The 14,405-nt window shown below is 52.7% G+C and overlaps 1 protein-coding gene across 1 annotated transcript; it reads left to right on the forward strand.

Moving 5' to 3' along the window:
* Positions 1-502: 502 nt before the first annotated feature.
* Positions 503-4,429, forward strand: EMX2 (empty spiracles homeobox 2). The gene is made up of 4 exons (XM_017871233.1): positions 503-583; positions 629-1,004; positions 1,115-1,449; positions 3,695-4,429. Exons 1-4 carry the CDS (start codon positions 503-505, stop codon positions 3,860-3,862), a joined length of 960 nt encoding a protein of 319 aa, XP_017726722.1. The 3' UTR covers positions 3,863-4,429.
* Positions 4,430-14,405: the final 9,976 nt, after the last annotated feature.

Here is a 14,405-nt window from a genome sequence, read left to right on the forward strand (position 1 = left end):
AAAAAAAAAAAAAAAAAAAAAAAAAGAACCTGGTCAGAAACTGTTTTAGAGGGAGATATCTGTTCGGGTGTTTTCATTTATTGAGATATTTTTGACTTGTTTTTCTCTGGGTACGGGGTGGGAGGAGGAGAGTTAAAACTTCAGAAAAAGGGGTAGTTTACCGATCAGAGTCGGTAAAAGATCTACCTCCGGCGGCAGCCGATCAATACTCCGCGGCTTGTCCATTCATTAACCCATTGCGTTCCTGCCGGAGCCTAGAGTCGGGTAGATGTCACCCCGCTCCCCATATTTAAAAAAATCAAACCAAAGGAAGAAAAAAAAAAAGAAAAATCTTTTACCCTTAATCCCGAACTGGATTTGCCTGCATCCTGCCTGGGCTGTCGGTTTGTTTTTCTTTGTTTGGGTTTTCGGTGAATCGATTTCCTATCCTAATGAGTGAACCCCAAACTCTGAGGCTTTGCTCGAAAAGTTTAGGGTTGCCCTTCCTCATTCTCTACCAGTCATGCTCATGGTCCCCCCACCAGACCCGGAGCCACTGGGATCTTCCTGCGTTTCAGACTGTCCCGGCGGTGTCTGCAACTCGGTAACCCCCCGGGTTTCGATCCCTTCGCTCGAGTTTCTCTTCTAGTTCTCCGGAGCCGGGAGCCCTGGAGCCCTGGAGCCCAGTTCTCGAGAGGCAGCAGCAGCTGTGGCCCGGCACACCCGCAGGCGAGATTTCTGTCCCGATCGGGCTGCAACAACTCGCTCCGCCTCTGTACTTTTCCGGAGGGGCAACAAAACAAATAATTTAAAAATAAATCTCCAAGAAAACTCTGGAGAGCAGCCCGCCGCCTTTCCACCCTGGGTCAAAGTTCCCCGAGAGGTTAGAAAGAAGAGAAAGTCGTTTCTTCGGGCTGTGGGCGCCAATCCCCCGGCCAGGCTCTGCGGCTCCCTCCCCTGCCCCCAGCGCCCGGCGAGGAGGTGGCGAGGCCCGCGGCGCCAGGGCGGCTGCGGAGCCGGCCGAAGTCAGGAGCCTGAGGGACTGGTCCCGCCGGGGCAGCGGCTGGCTGGGTGCCGCACAGGTGGACACCCAGCGTTGCGGGCCGGGCAGCTGAGCCGGCGTTCCCTTCGTGAGCCCTTGGGAGGACTACCGACCCCCGCAGGTCGAGCGGCGCCAGCTATGCGAAGGCCCTGAGCGCGGTGACTGGCCAGCCCGGCTCGGGAGAAGTGCGCGGCTCCAGTCAGAGCAGCCCCCCTAATGGGATTTCTGCTGTGCTCCCCGCAGGGAACGACACTAGCCCCGAGAGTTTCCTTTTGCACAACGCGCTGGCCCGAAAGCCCAAGCGGATCCGAACCGCCTTCTCCCCGTCCCAGCTTCTAAGACTGGAACACGCCTTTGAGAAGAATCACTACGTGGTGGGCGCCGAAAGGAAGCAGTTGGCACACAGCCTCAGCCTCACGGAAACTCAGGTGAGTGCGGCCCGGGTGCCAGGAACCCATCTGGGCGTGCGCCCCCACCCCAAATCTGGCTTTCAAGCACACCCATGAGCACGGAGCTCTGTGAGGGCCTTCCGCACAGGTCTTGGTAGCTGGTTCCACGCCTGGGCTCAGGATGTATGTCTCAAGGTGCTTGGCTTTGTTGGGTTCCAGAAAGGGGCTGTAAGTGCCAACCTGCCCCAGGTTCTGGGGAAACGCGCCGAGTTGTTTATCTGTCCAGTTGGGCATGTCCTGGCTAAAACATCCCTGCATTTCCGGTGAGACTTTGGGTGAGAGTGTGAGGACCCTGCTGGGGTCCAGGAAGAGGGAAAGCACAGTGGGGTTTCTGGGTGTTTGGGGCTGGAGACTGGTAAGGACAGGATGTGGGTTAAAGATGAGTTCTGAGCGACTACCAGCCCATGGCTCACACCGTCGGCTCCAGTGACTTCGCTGAAGGAGACGGGCAATCAGAAGGTGGAGGGCAAGCGTCCTGGGTGTACCCTACATCAGAGAAATAAAGCTGGGAGGCTGCAGAGAGAGGGTCTGCCTCAGGGCACAGGCCTTCTGCACAGCAGGGTCCCTGGGCGGGCCTGGCTTGGGCTTATCCCAGGGTGGGGAGGGGGTTTAGGACTACAGTAGGCGCTACTGTACACGGAGCCGCAGGGTGGGGTCAAAGTTCCCAGCAAACAGTAACGTTTTTGGGCAGATTAAGTTGTAACACTTTTCCTGGGCAGCGCAGAAAGGTCGAGCCTTTTGTTTTAAAACGTGTTCCCCACCCCAAAACCGAGGAGGGCCTGGCGGGTTTGTGCGGAGCCCGGCACAAGGCGCGGCCCGGCTGATTTCTCCTGGACAGCCGAGGCGGCGGTGGTCTTTGTCCGCCTCGCTGCCCACGCTGCCTGGAGTCTTTGTGTGCGTGTCAAGCCCCGAGCGCACCGACGCGCGCCTTGGGCCAGCGCCGGGGAGAAATGAACCGTCCTCCCCCTCAATTAGCAAACTCAAAGCAAATTAAATTCAGCCTTGTTCCCGCTCAGCTTTTTCACGGAGCACTTTAGGGGACGGAGGCTTTCCAGGAGAGCAAGACGGACCGACCAGCGGCCTCAAAGGAGGGAATGGAGTGGACCCCAGGGGTCCAGGGACTGGCATCGAGCTAGGGTACTGTTATCCAGATAGGATAGGAGTTGTGGGGAGATGGTATCAGAGGTGCAGTCTCTGCCATCTCCCTTACCTGTACCCCCCTGCTGGGAAGATTGGACCGTGTTACTGTCTGGTGGCTGAATGAGGTCCCACCACTCAGCTTTCCCAGGAGCTCATGGGATGGCAGCTGACTCCCACCTCATTGCTCCTGAGACCGCTCAGAGCCACTCTGGTTAGGCCCAGCCTCCAGCCCCACCCTGGTGGGAAGTGATGGGACTGGGGTCCGAGGCTGTGTGACCAGCAGCCTGTTCCGGGGCTGCTTAGGAGGAGGGAAGAGGGAGCTTGCTGTCATCTCCCCTCCTCTTAGTTTCTCTCTTACTTTCCGTGTAACCGACGGTCTTTCAGAAGCTTTCAGTTTTGAACCCATTTTCCTAGCTATAAAGGTACAGCTGGATTGGTCTGGACGCCTGCACACTCTATGTCCCTCTTGGCCTCCTCCAGCCCTATCCCCTTCCTGCTCACCTGTGAGAATCCCCCGCAGGGAGGATGCAGGGCAGGCAAACCCTGATCGCCTACCCAGGGCCCCACCATGAAGAGAAGACGCTATATTTAGGAAACATTGCCCAGATCAGCAGAAAATAGAAAGCACATTGGGCCCTGAGGGAAGCTGCAGCAGCGGTGGACTGAGGTCTCCCTTGCACTGGCTTGCTGGAGGGAGTTAGGGACATGTCTCTTTTATTTTAATCACTTATTATTTTTGTAGGGGCTTCCCATGCTTTGCAAGGCTTTGCTCTCAGCGGGATATAGATGCCATGTGCAGGGCCAGGAGAGAGGGGGCTCAGTGCATTCCCGGCCGCAGGGCCCTGGGGAAAGGCTCTTCAGGAAGGCTCAGAAGGGCAGGGAGCTGGGCTTCTTTTCCACCAGGCACTAAGGGCCCTGCTCCCTGAGGGCAGGCCTTGGGGAGGCTGGACCTTACGACTTGCATCTGGGGGACTGTGTCTTTGCTGAGTCTGGAACTGGAGTCTGGGCTGGGTGAAAGGATCAGGCACTTTATACAAGGGTGCTCTGAAAGAACTAATGCACCCCATCGGCCTCTCACCCGCAGGTAAAAGTATGGTTTCAGAACCGAAGAACAAAGTTCAAAAGGCAGAAGCTGGAGGAAGAAGGCTCAGATTCGCAACAAAAGAAAAAAGGGACGCACCATATTAACCGGTGGAGAATCGCCACCAAGCAGGCGAGTCCGGAGGAAATAGACGTGACCTCAGATGATTAAAAACACAAACCTAACCCCACAGAAACAGACAACATGGAGCAAAAGAGAGACAGGAAGAGGTGGAGAAGGAAAAAAACCCTACAAAACAAAAACAAACCGCATACACATTCACCGAGAAAGGGAGAGGGAATCGGAGGGAGCAGCAGCATGCAGCGAAGACTTTGGACAGCGAGGGCACAGGGTCCCAACCCAAGGCCGTGCCAAGATGGCAGAGGATGGAGGCTCCTTCATCAACAAGCGACCCTCGTCTAAAGAGGCAGCTGAGTGAGTGAGAGAGACAGAGAGAAGGAGAAAGAGGGAGGGAGAGAGAGAAAGAGAGGGTGAGAGCGAGAGCAAGAGCTGAACGTGCACTCTGACAAGGGGAGCTGTCAGTCAAACACCAAACCGGGAAGACAAGATGATTGGCAGGTATTCCGTTTATCACAGTCCACTTAAAAAATGATAATGATGATGATAAAAAGCACGACCCAACCAGGCACAGGACTTTTTTTTTTTTTTTTTTGCACTTCGCTGTGTTCCCCTGATCTTTAAAATAATTAGTAATAACAAATGAAAATTCCATGTCTAGCCCCATCCCACATCTGTTCTGTGTTCAAAACCTTTGATATTGCTATTGTACGATGTTTTTCTTTGTTTTGTGTGTGCGAAATGGTGTTTAAAGACCCGAAATGAATTGTAAATTTTCTTTTCGTTTTAAAGACATTGTGGTTCTGTTCTGTGTGCTTTTTTATTTTGGATTTTTTTTTCCCAAGAAATGTGCAGTCTGAAAAAAAAAGTAGAACAATTTTTGATACCGTTCCCTGATGTCAAAACGTGATTGTGCAAGCTAAATGAAGTAGGCTCAGGCGATAGTGGTCCTCTACATGAGAAACGGGGAGCAGGATGACGGGGGGGGCTGGGGTGGTGGGGAGGGTGCTCACAAAAAGAGTCAGGATTGTACTGGAAAAAAAAGCCCTAAATTAATTCTATTTCTTGGACATTCCCTTTCCTAACATCCTGAGGCTTAAAACCCTGATGCAAACTTCTCCTTTGAGTGGTTGGAGAAATTGGCCGAGTTCAACCATTCACTGCAATGGCTATTCCAAACTTTAAATTTATCTATTGCAAAAACTGAAGGACTGTAGTTAGCGGGGATGATGTTAAGTGTGGCCAAGCACACGGCGGCAAGTTTTCAAGCACTGAGTTTCTATTCCAAGATCATAGACTTACTAAAGAGAGTGACAAATACTTCCTTAATGTCTTCTATACCAGAATGTAAATATTTTTGTGTTTTGTGTTAATTTGTTAGAATTCTAACACACTATATACTTCCAAGAAGTATGTCAATGTCAATATTTTGTCAATAAAGATTTATCAATATGCCCTCAGAGTAGTCGTCTTGGGAAATTGAAGTGGATCTTTAAAAATGTATCTCAGTAATTTGAGTGTGGTCCTTCCCCAACTAGGCTCAAGAAACCCAGGCTCCTCACCCACAAAAGGGCCAGTTTGGTGGATTCTCAGGCATTTTAAAGAAAGATGAGGGTGGAGAAGGGAGAAGATTAGGAAAACTTAAGTCCTTCAGAAAAGGGATGGGAGAAAAGTTTTCCAACCAGACCTTTGCCCATTGTATGTCCTACTGAGGGAGTTTAGTTTGAACTTTGGGTTAAAATGCTTACTTCTCTTAACCTCTGGTTATTAAAAAAATACTGGACATATAGTTACACATTGAAGACTACTCTCCTGGAATATTGGGGAAAACATGTAGCAGAATCAGAATCTTGCAACTTCTAAACTTTCTGACTTTAAACCCCGAAGTACAAGTCTTACTTTTCCTTCCTTTCTTTCCTTCTCTCCCTGGCTCCAATCTGCCGAAGGTGATGGGCCGAGCCCAAGGGCCTCAGCAGCCTTATAAGGCAAGCGTTCTGAGAAACCTTCAACTCTTAATTTTAACATTAAAGAAAAAGTTGTAATCAGACTTGGAGGAAACTTAGCTTTTTTCCCTCCCTCCTTCCCCTTCTGGGGTACGAGGTTGTTTTGCATGCTTCATTTGCTTCTTATCCTGATAGGCTGCATTAATCAGTTTTATTTCCATTGATAGAGAAACCTCGTCTGTTCTGTTCGAGCTACAAAGCGTCCTGCGAGCTTTTGTGAAAGTGCAAATCAGTTTAAGCAATTATCATACCAGGAATATGAAGGGGAAAGAGGAGGCCTTGCCCAGTGGTCTCCTTTAATCTCTTAATCCATGGATCCAGGGGGGCTGCCTGGACATAATTTAGGACAATCTCCCCACCCTTTACACTGTGATAAGGCCAAGTTACAATGCAGGGCAAAAATACAAGCTTTGTTAACATCCTGCCTTGAAAAGTTAAGATTAGACATTCCGTGCACGTGTGGGGACTATAGGGCACTATGGAAATTTTTTCTTTCTTTTTTTCCTCCTCTTCTCTAAAGTAGAATTCATTCTCCGTCTCTTTCTCCTTTCCCCCATCTCTGCCTGTCTGGCCCTCCCCTCTTTTCCCCCATCTCTGTCCCTCTGTAGAAACCTGTTTGCTCATAGTGCATTTTCACACAGACCCCTCTTGGAAGGTGTGTGTGCTGTGAGGGGCTACTCCACCGCCGGGAGTTGCTGGGGGGAGGAGGGAGACGGGGTGGCCTCAGGAGACCTGGGCTTGCCTCTCACAGGGACAGGTGCGCCTCGCGGTATCCAGGAAACCCTCGTGGGGCTTCCAGGAGCTTTGACAGCACGACCCTCCGTGACCACTAGCTGTCTCAAGCGCTTTGCAGTCAGCGCTCCCGCAAAGCATCCCTTTCTCTTCAACAAGTACAAATTACCTTTTCCTTCCGCTCACCTTCCGAAACCCGGAATACCTCAAACACTGAGCGCATTCTTAAACATTCTTAAAATTCAGAATGGTCTGTCCAGAAACAAATTTTCCGTCTTAATAAAAGGTTTATTTCTGCCAAAATTATATACTTTATATTTTTTAAGTACAAGAAAAGGGGCTGGTGAGGAAGATTTTCTTTTTTTGGGTAAACGTCCTATGTAGTGTAACAGCAATAAAATCATCAGAGAATACTATTAGCTTTGAAAAAAAAAAACTAAAAGCTTTATTACAAACCAAGCTTTGAAAATAGGGGGGATTAGGCGGCTGAAAGGGTCCCACAATGGTAAGAAGAAAAGGTTTCATGCTAATGAGGTTAATGCCCTTTGTATCTCAGGCCTCCACATCTTCATTACGCGCTATCTCCGGCTGCACGGAGCGGCTCAGAGAGCCGCAATCCACTCCAACGCCCCCCTTCCCGGCCCAAAGAAGGATTTGATAGCAGCTCTGTTCAAACTAGATAATTATATCTTTTCAAGTCGGAATTAAGATAAAGAAAGTGAAGCAGAGGCGGCTTGCCTTGATCCACTGCAAACAAATTTGGCGCACTTTCGAGTCCTTCCTCCGCCTCAAAAAGGCAGGACAGTCAGCTTATTAGCCGCTCGTTTGCTTTATTAATTCATCTATTTAAAGTGGCAGGATTAGAGCGTCTAATGTGGACGCAGGCTGCCGTGGCGCTGAGGAATATAAATATTTGCGAGATGCCATCCCACGATGACTATCTGGGCGTGGGGCGCGGGGCAGGGTGCGCGTGTGCCCTGCCTCTGCGTTCCCTTCGCAGTGTGCGCGTGCTGGGCTGAGCAGGGGGGTGTGGGAGCCATGTGCCCCAGGTCTGTGTGCCCCTTCGTGCTCCGGAGGTGCCAGGCATGGATGCTCCCGGGTAGGGCTCAATGGGCAGCGTGGGTCAGATTCTGCGCTCCTCCTGGGACACGGTGAACTGTATGAATGCTGCCATAGGGTCCTGTCTGTGACCCTGAATGGGGATATAGGATACAAGTTTGATCCATGTTCCCTTTCCTTGTTAATTACTTGTGGACCTTCCCTGGAGGACCCCTTGGCCAAGTGCATGTTCGGGAGAGCCATGTATTCTCCGTTTGCGCTGCCCTGAGAGGGTCAAACCGAATCTATTACGCGCGTGTGCCGCGGCTACGTTCTCCTGCGAGGTACACATGGGTTCCGTGTGCGTCTCTCGCGGAGGCGCCAGAAAGTCCTAGGGTGGGAGAAGCCTTCGACCTCCGAACTTTCTGGCTTTCTTTCTGTGTGTCCAGTGCGCCAAGCTCCTTCTGGCTCTGCTCCTGGCACGCAAGCCGAGCAGGAGCTGGCGCATTGGCTGCGGCCCGTAACCTGCCGGGCCACTTTTGTGCGAGGGGCGGATTGTGGCTGCCTGAGGGCCGCGCCAGGCGGGCCAGGCAGAAAAGGGACTCGGGCCTGCGCGCGGATTTGGAAACCTCGGCTCCTCCCCGTCCCCGCCTCGAATCGCAGGAAACAAAGTCTGGGACGCGCGGGCCGGTTGGGGAGGGACTCTGGCTGCTCGGAGGCCTGGCCCGGGGCCCCGCTCCGTGGTGGGGGTTTTAAGGGCTGGTCCAAGTCGGTGTAAGGCTGGCAGGGTGAGGGTCTGTTCTTGTATGTTTGTATAGGGTGAGAGCACTAGTTTGTGGTATAATGGCATTTGTGTAGATTGTGGAATAGAATTGTGTGTCTCAGCTAGGACTTTAGTCAATTTGTGTCAGTGCTAATTGTTTGAGTAAGTTAAAGGCTGGAGCGGCCAGGGCTACTTATGTAGATTTGGTCAAGATGTCTAGCTGACCTTGTGTGTCTAGATTGTTTTGAGTTAGGGCCAGCACGTGCAGTTGTGAGGCTGCAGAGTGCCTATGACGGTATGGAAATGCAGTTTATTGAATTTGTGTGCCACGATCTAGTTGCACTGTGTATCTGTGAATTCGTCTGGAGTTGTGCATCTCAGAGAATGGGGTGACCTCGGTGTGTGTGGCTTGCGGGGACGTTTCTCGGTGTTTGGATGGGGGTCCCTGTGATGGATGTCCATGCCCGGCCCTAGGGCAGCATCTGCGTGTCTTGGGATCGAGGCGTGTGTGTCTAGTGAGGAGGCTTGGGCTGGGATGTCATCCGGCAGCGCCCCACTAACTCCGGAGTCTGTCAAACAACAGCCGTTTTGTGTAACTGCGCATTTTTCTAGACCAGTCTTTATTATTCCAGCAATCAGCGCTGGAATTACTGGGGCGCCTCCTCGAAGCAGCCGCGGGCGGGGCGGCAGAGGATGCCGGCCTCCAGCATCTGGGGACCGCGCCCGAAAGCCGGGCTGCGTTGCAGGGCCGCTCGAGCCTCGCCCGCAGCTTCCAGCCCGCGCCCTCCGCTTGGCCGCCGGATTTTCTTGCCCCAGCCAGCCCCATAGCCAGGGGAAAGTGGGAGTTTTGAGAACTCTCTGACCCCAGCCGTGACCCCTCTCCGGGAGTTGGCTTCTCCCACATGACCCGGTGCGCCAGAAAACTCTAGGCGGCGCCACGCTTGGAAGCGCAAGGTCCATTCATCAGCCGCGCCCCAGCGTCTAATTGGCCTTTTGTTTATTAGTGTTTGTTGCCCGGCGGGGGGTCTCGGGAGGGCACTGGAGCTGCAAGTCGGGGTGCCAGAAGCGGGCGGCGGACCGGCGCCCAGGGCTGGGGTCCGGGTAGGGCAGAGGCGCGTCGCACTCCTCTGAGGGGGCGCCAGAGCGCGCCAAAGATCACGCCCACGTGCGGAGATGCACGCATGGAGGCTGGACTCCGAGTGCCAGAGCCTGGTCCTCCCGCCTGCTAAGGCCCCAGGCTTCGCCCCTGCCCCCACCTTCACCTGCAGGCCGAGCCCTCCCCATCTCTCCACACTCTCAGGATTTCAGACCCGCCTTCCTGCCTCTCCTAAGTTCCCATCCCAGGCGCTGGCCTTGTGGCTGGGTTCCGCTCACGTCCCGCCGTTCTTCGTTCTTCGTGCTTCGAGTTCATTTGTCGTGGCTCCGCCGATTACCCCGGGGAGTAAGCTCCCGGTTTACTCTGGGTTTCCCTCCCTAAATACCAACCCGGCAGTATGGAGCCAGCATCCGGCTTCGCTGGGTGGTGTGATTGAGAGAATGTTTTTGGCAAGGCAGGGAGAGAGGGACGAGACGAGCACTCAAAATTCCACCTTCCTCACCAAGTCAAACCTCACCTTCCGATCCGTATCTCCCACCCAGTGTTCAATCTCCATATCCAGCCTCGCCATCGTCCTCCCTACCCCACATTTACTGCCCCTCCTCTCACTCCTGAGAGACAGCACAAAAGTAAGATCTCCATTCCCAGCACAAGCACAAGGCCAAATGCACCTGGGGTCCGGAGGTGCTTGGGACGGGCATGGAGTCTCATTTGGAAAATGACTTGAGGAGGATTGGCCTCGCCTGGCGGTGGCCTGGCTGCCGGCAACGTCTGGAGGGCTGGGCCTCAGCCTGGCCCCAGACGTCCCCTGCTCCCAGCCAGCTCCAGGCCCTATATATAGCACGGGTCTCCATAGCCCTGGCTGGACCCTGATGTCAGAAAGAACTTGATCTTGCCTGCTTCGCTCCTGCTTCTGAAACTGATCCTTGAAATGAGAGAACAGACTCTACACAATTCCCATGGCCTTGACATAAGGTACAGCGATAAATATACACCACTAATGAGCAATTACCATATAATCACCTTCCAATTAGCTCGCATAATGATGAATTAAACATTCTAGCAGGCGGGATTAGGTTTCTTACTTTGTATATTATTTACGAAGGCTATAGCTTCTGCAAAGAACTAAATATCAAATTAGATGGGGGAATTTTCACTTGGGGGTAATTATGCATTCAGGCCAGCGGCTGTGTTCTGGTCACTTGTCAACTGAGGCCTCCTGCAAGGTAGTGACCAGTGCGTTTGGGCATTTATTTTCCTTTTTTTCCTTCTCTCTCTTTAGGTTGCAATTGCCTTTTTTTTTCCTTTTACTACTCTGGCCCCTGGGGTGAGAGGCTGGGGACACCGAGGTGAGGGACTAGGTGGGGTTTGGGGAGGGACCTCAGAGAAGATGTGGTGCAGGCTTCAGGCCCTGTCCTTCTGGCCCCATTCGCTTGGCCCTTGTTCCTGTTTCTCTCCATCCCAGGAAGGATGCCTGAGCAATTGGCTCTGCACAGCTAGGGAGCACAAGGCCAGCATGGCTGCCCACTCACCTAATGCCACGGGCTTCCTCCCACTGCACCTGGTGCCGCTGCCTCACCTTCCTTAGGCCTCCTCGGGGCTTCAGTGCAGTCTATTCCAACTTTTACCCCTCCTCCCACCCCAGTAACAGGGAGAGAAAGGATACGGCGAGTTGAGAAACCAATGACAAACCTCCACTTCGCCCGCAGCCACCTCTCTTGTTCGGAAATGAATTTTGGCAAGAGATTAGTTCCTAATCTGATCTAACGCTGCTGACATTTGGGAAGAAGATGAAAATGGCAGCTCAATTTCATTCTGAAACAGGGTCACTTCGCAGGGCTCTGCTCTCCAGAGAATGTGGACGCCCCTCCCCTCTCCTAAAACCGAAGAGCTGGAGGGGCAGCCATGCCAGGGACTGCCCATCCCCAGGTCGGCCACAGCCCGTGGGCCCTGGGCCTGTCTGCAGTAGAATGGTGGGAGTGGAGGGAGGCTGTCTGGGCTGGGGCCACTGCCTCTGTCCTCTGCTGTCTGCCTTCGGGGCACTGTGCTTGTGCACAGATAGGGGCTTTTGGGCCCCCATAGAAGACTCTTTAGGCTAGAGAGCCTCTTTCTTGTAGGGAGGCCCTGGGGAAGGTGAGAAACTTTCAGGAGTCACCAGTGGAGTAATTAAAGGAAGGTGCCCCAGGGCCTGTGGGAGTTCTTTCCCCTGTACTTCCTGGGTAAGTAAAAGCACAGCTAGGGCTGGGTGGCTGGCATTGGCTGAGGGTCTGGCTTATTTGGAAGCCATGGGTCTGGAGACAGCTGCTCTGGCACTTGACTCCCTGGGGCTGCAAGGTCCTCCTGGAGGCAGAGTTCTCCCTTTCCCCTGCTTCCCCGCTTTCTCCCAGACACACGCTCACCCACTGCAAACCCAAGAGATGGGTGGGCCATGTTCTTTGTCACCTAGCAGAGCCCTCCATGTCAGCCTTTGTCCTCAACAGGGGCCACTCTGGCAGTGGCCTCATCCTGGGTCAGGTAAGAGAGGGCAGGTAAGTAAGTTGTTGCAGGACCTGCCTGGTCACTGGATTTTGTTCCTGAGGGATCAGGCACTTCTGAGGCCTTGTCTGTGGGGCGCAGGGCCTGGAATGGGGGTTGAGGGCATCATCGTCAGCTCAGGTCAAGGCCAAGCAGGAGAATCTGTGCCTGGGTCCCTAGGAAAGGGTGTGCTAATGAAGAGAGTTCTGTGCCATGTACCTTGCATGCTGGTGGCTGCATATGTATGAGTGGCTATACCTGAATATGCTTGTACAGCATGCAACTTTGAACATGTGGATTATAAACATGCATGTAAATATGCACGTGACCATGGGGGTTGGGGTTGCAGTAGCCCATACTGTGTTTTTGTGCAGCTTAGCAAAAGACATCCCTTCTTCTGGGTGGAAGGCATCCTTTCCTCTCCTGTGGCTTGCCAAGTGGAATGTGAACTGGATTTCAGCAGAGCACCCCGTCGCCCATCCTTTTGGCCAGACTTCTTAGGCAATACACAGTCTGGAGTCCATAAACTCAAATTCTGGTGGAGACAGCTGTGTGTTGGGTGTGGTACTATCCAAGAGTGACTTTATTATTGAGAATCAGCTTTATTCCTAGGAGTCCCTCCTTCAGTGGCACCTACCTGGCACTGCCTCTTGCCCCCTTTGCAGTACAGAGGACCTGAAGAGCAACAGCCACCACCATCTTGGACCGTGAACAGTATGCAAGCCTGGTAAGCACAGGTACATTTGCGCTTGTGAGTGGGGCTGAGTAACAGAGTACATGTGTATGGATGGATGTTCGGAAGTGTGAATATTTGTGTGTGTGAGTGTAGGTGGGCCCAGGTGTGACCATGGGGGTGGAGAGGGCATGACTGGACATGTTTGTGGGAGCCACAGTGAGGTGCATGTTTACGGGGTACAGCTGGCTTCTCTGTGTTGCCTCCCCCAACCTCACACAGGCATAGCCTCCCTTCGGCCATGGTGGTCTGCTTCCTGAAGGGCTCACTGCCACTCCTCTCCTTGACCCACTCTAAATGACTGCAGTTGGCCGGGCACAGTGGCTCACGCCTATAATCCCAGAATTTTGGGAGGCTGAGGCAGGTGGATCACGAGGTCAGGAGATCGAGACCATCCTGGCTAACACAGTGAAGCCCTATCTCTACTAAAAACACAAAAAAATAGCTGGGTGTGGTGGCAGGTGCCTGTAGTCTCAGCTACTCAGGAGGCTGAGGCAAGAGAATGGCGTGAACCCAGGAGGCGGAGCTTGCAGTGAGCTGAGATCACACCACTGCACTCTAGCCTGGGCAACAGAGTGAGACTCCATCTCAAAAAAAAAAACAAAAAAACAAAAAAACAAAAAAACAAAAAAACAAAAAAAAACGACTGCAATTGCGGCCTTCCATGAAAGCCAGAAGTGGTGTCTGCTACTGTAGATCACTTCAAGCGGAAGTCCGTTGCTTTGTTAAGTAAACAGCACCATGTTGACTCAAATGTTGCTTTCTGTACTTGCCGTTTAGGGGCAGCACAAAGGGACTTAAGCAGCTCCAAGGACCCTTGGGGTGGTGGTGTCATTCAGGGTTTATTGAAAGCCAGAGCCCTTTAAAGGCCCCCCTTCTCTGCCCACACCCTATGGCACCCCACAGCCTGCTTCCCTCTCAAATCTTGAGTTTTCATAGCTGAAAAGGAGACTTTATTTATAATATACTGAATATGCTACAGACCACATCCACTTGTCAGACTCAAGAGGGTAGAGGAAGAGAGCATGTGTGGGCATGTGTGTACACACGTGAGGTGTATGTGGATGTACCAATGATCTCAGCCCATCAGTTGCTCGTGGAAACCCCAGGAAGAGTAATCTCTAGAGGGGTCACTTGGTTCTTTGCCCCAGGGAAGGGAATAGGTGAGCCAGGAGTCTCTGGGGGACTAGCATCTAAGCCTCATGCTTGTTTTAGAAGCTCTCTCCCTGCCTCCCGGCCTGGGTTAGATTGTAGGCCAGCCTGGGGGCAGGAGTAAATAGCCACTGCTTCTGCTTCAAATGCCTACTCTGTGCCACCACTTCATGAGCATTGTAGCTGTCTGCCCCCCACCCCTACCCCCATGGGTCAGGCCCTAGTTACCTGCCCTCCCTGCTCACTGCCCTTTCTGGCCTCTCCTTCTATTGCAGACCAGTGGGTGATGGAAGGCACTTAGGAAGGGAGAGGACCTTGTGGTAGTTCCTTCCCGGCCTCATGACTCGCTCTCTCATCCTGGGGAAAGGGACCAAGCCAATGGGTGTACAGGTGTCACTATAAAGAGACAGGATCCAGGATAGTTCTGTCCAGAACCTTCCTGCTGCCTGTCTGATTGTGATTTTCGCTCATTTCTCCATGTCTGCTTGCTTGAGGCCATAGAGCTGGCTGTACCCAGGAAGGGTGGAAAGTTTTCTCAAGCCCTGTACCTTCTCTCAACCATCCAACCTTCCTTCTTTCCTCCCTCCCTCCCTCCCTCCCTCCCT

This window comes from Rhinopithecus bieti, unplaced genomic scaffold (genome assembly GCF_001698545.2).
Source record: "Rhinopithecus bieti isolate Rb0 unplaced genomic scaffold, ASM169854v2 scaffold_5982, whole genome shotgun sequence".
NCBI classification, from domain to species: Eukaryota; Metazoa; Chordata; class Mammalia; order Primates; family Cercopithecidae; genus Rhinopithecus; species Rhinopithecus bieti.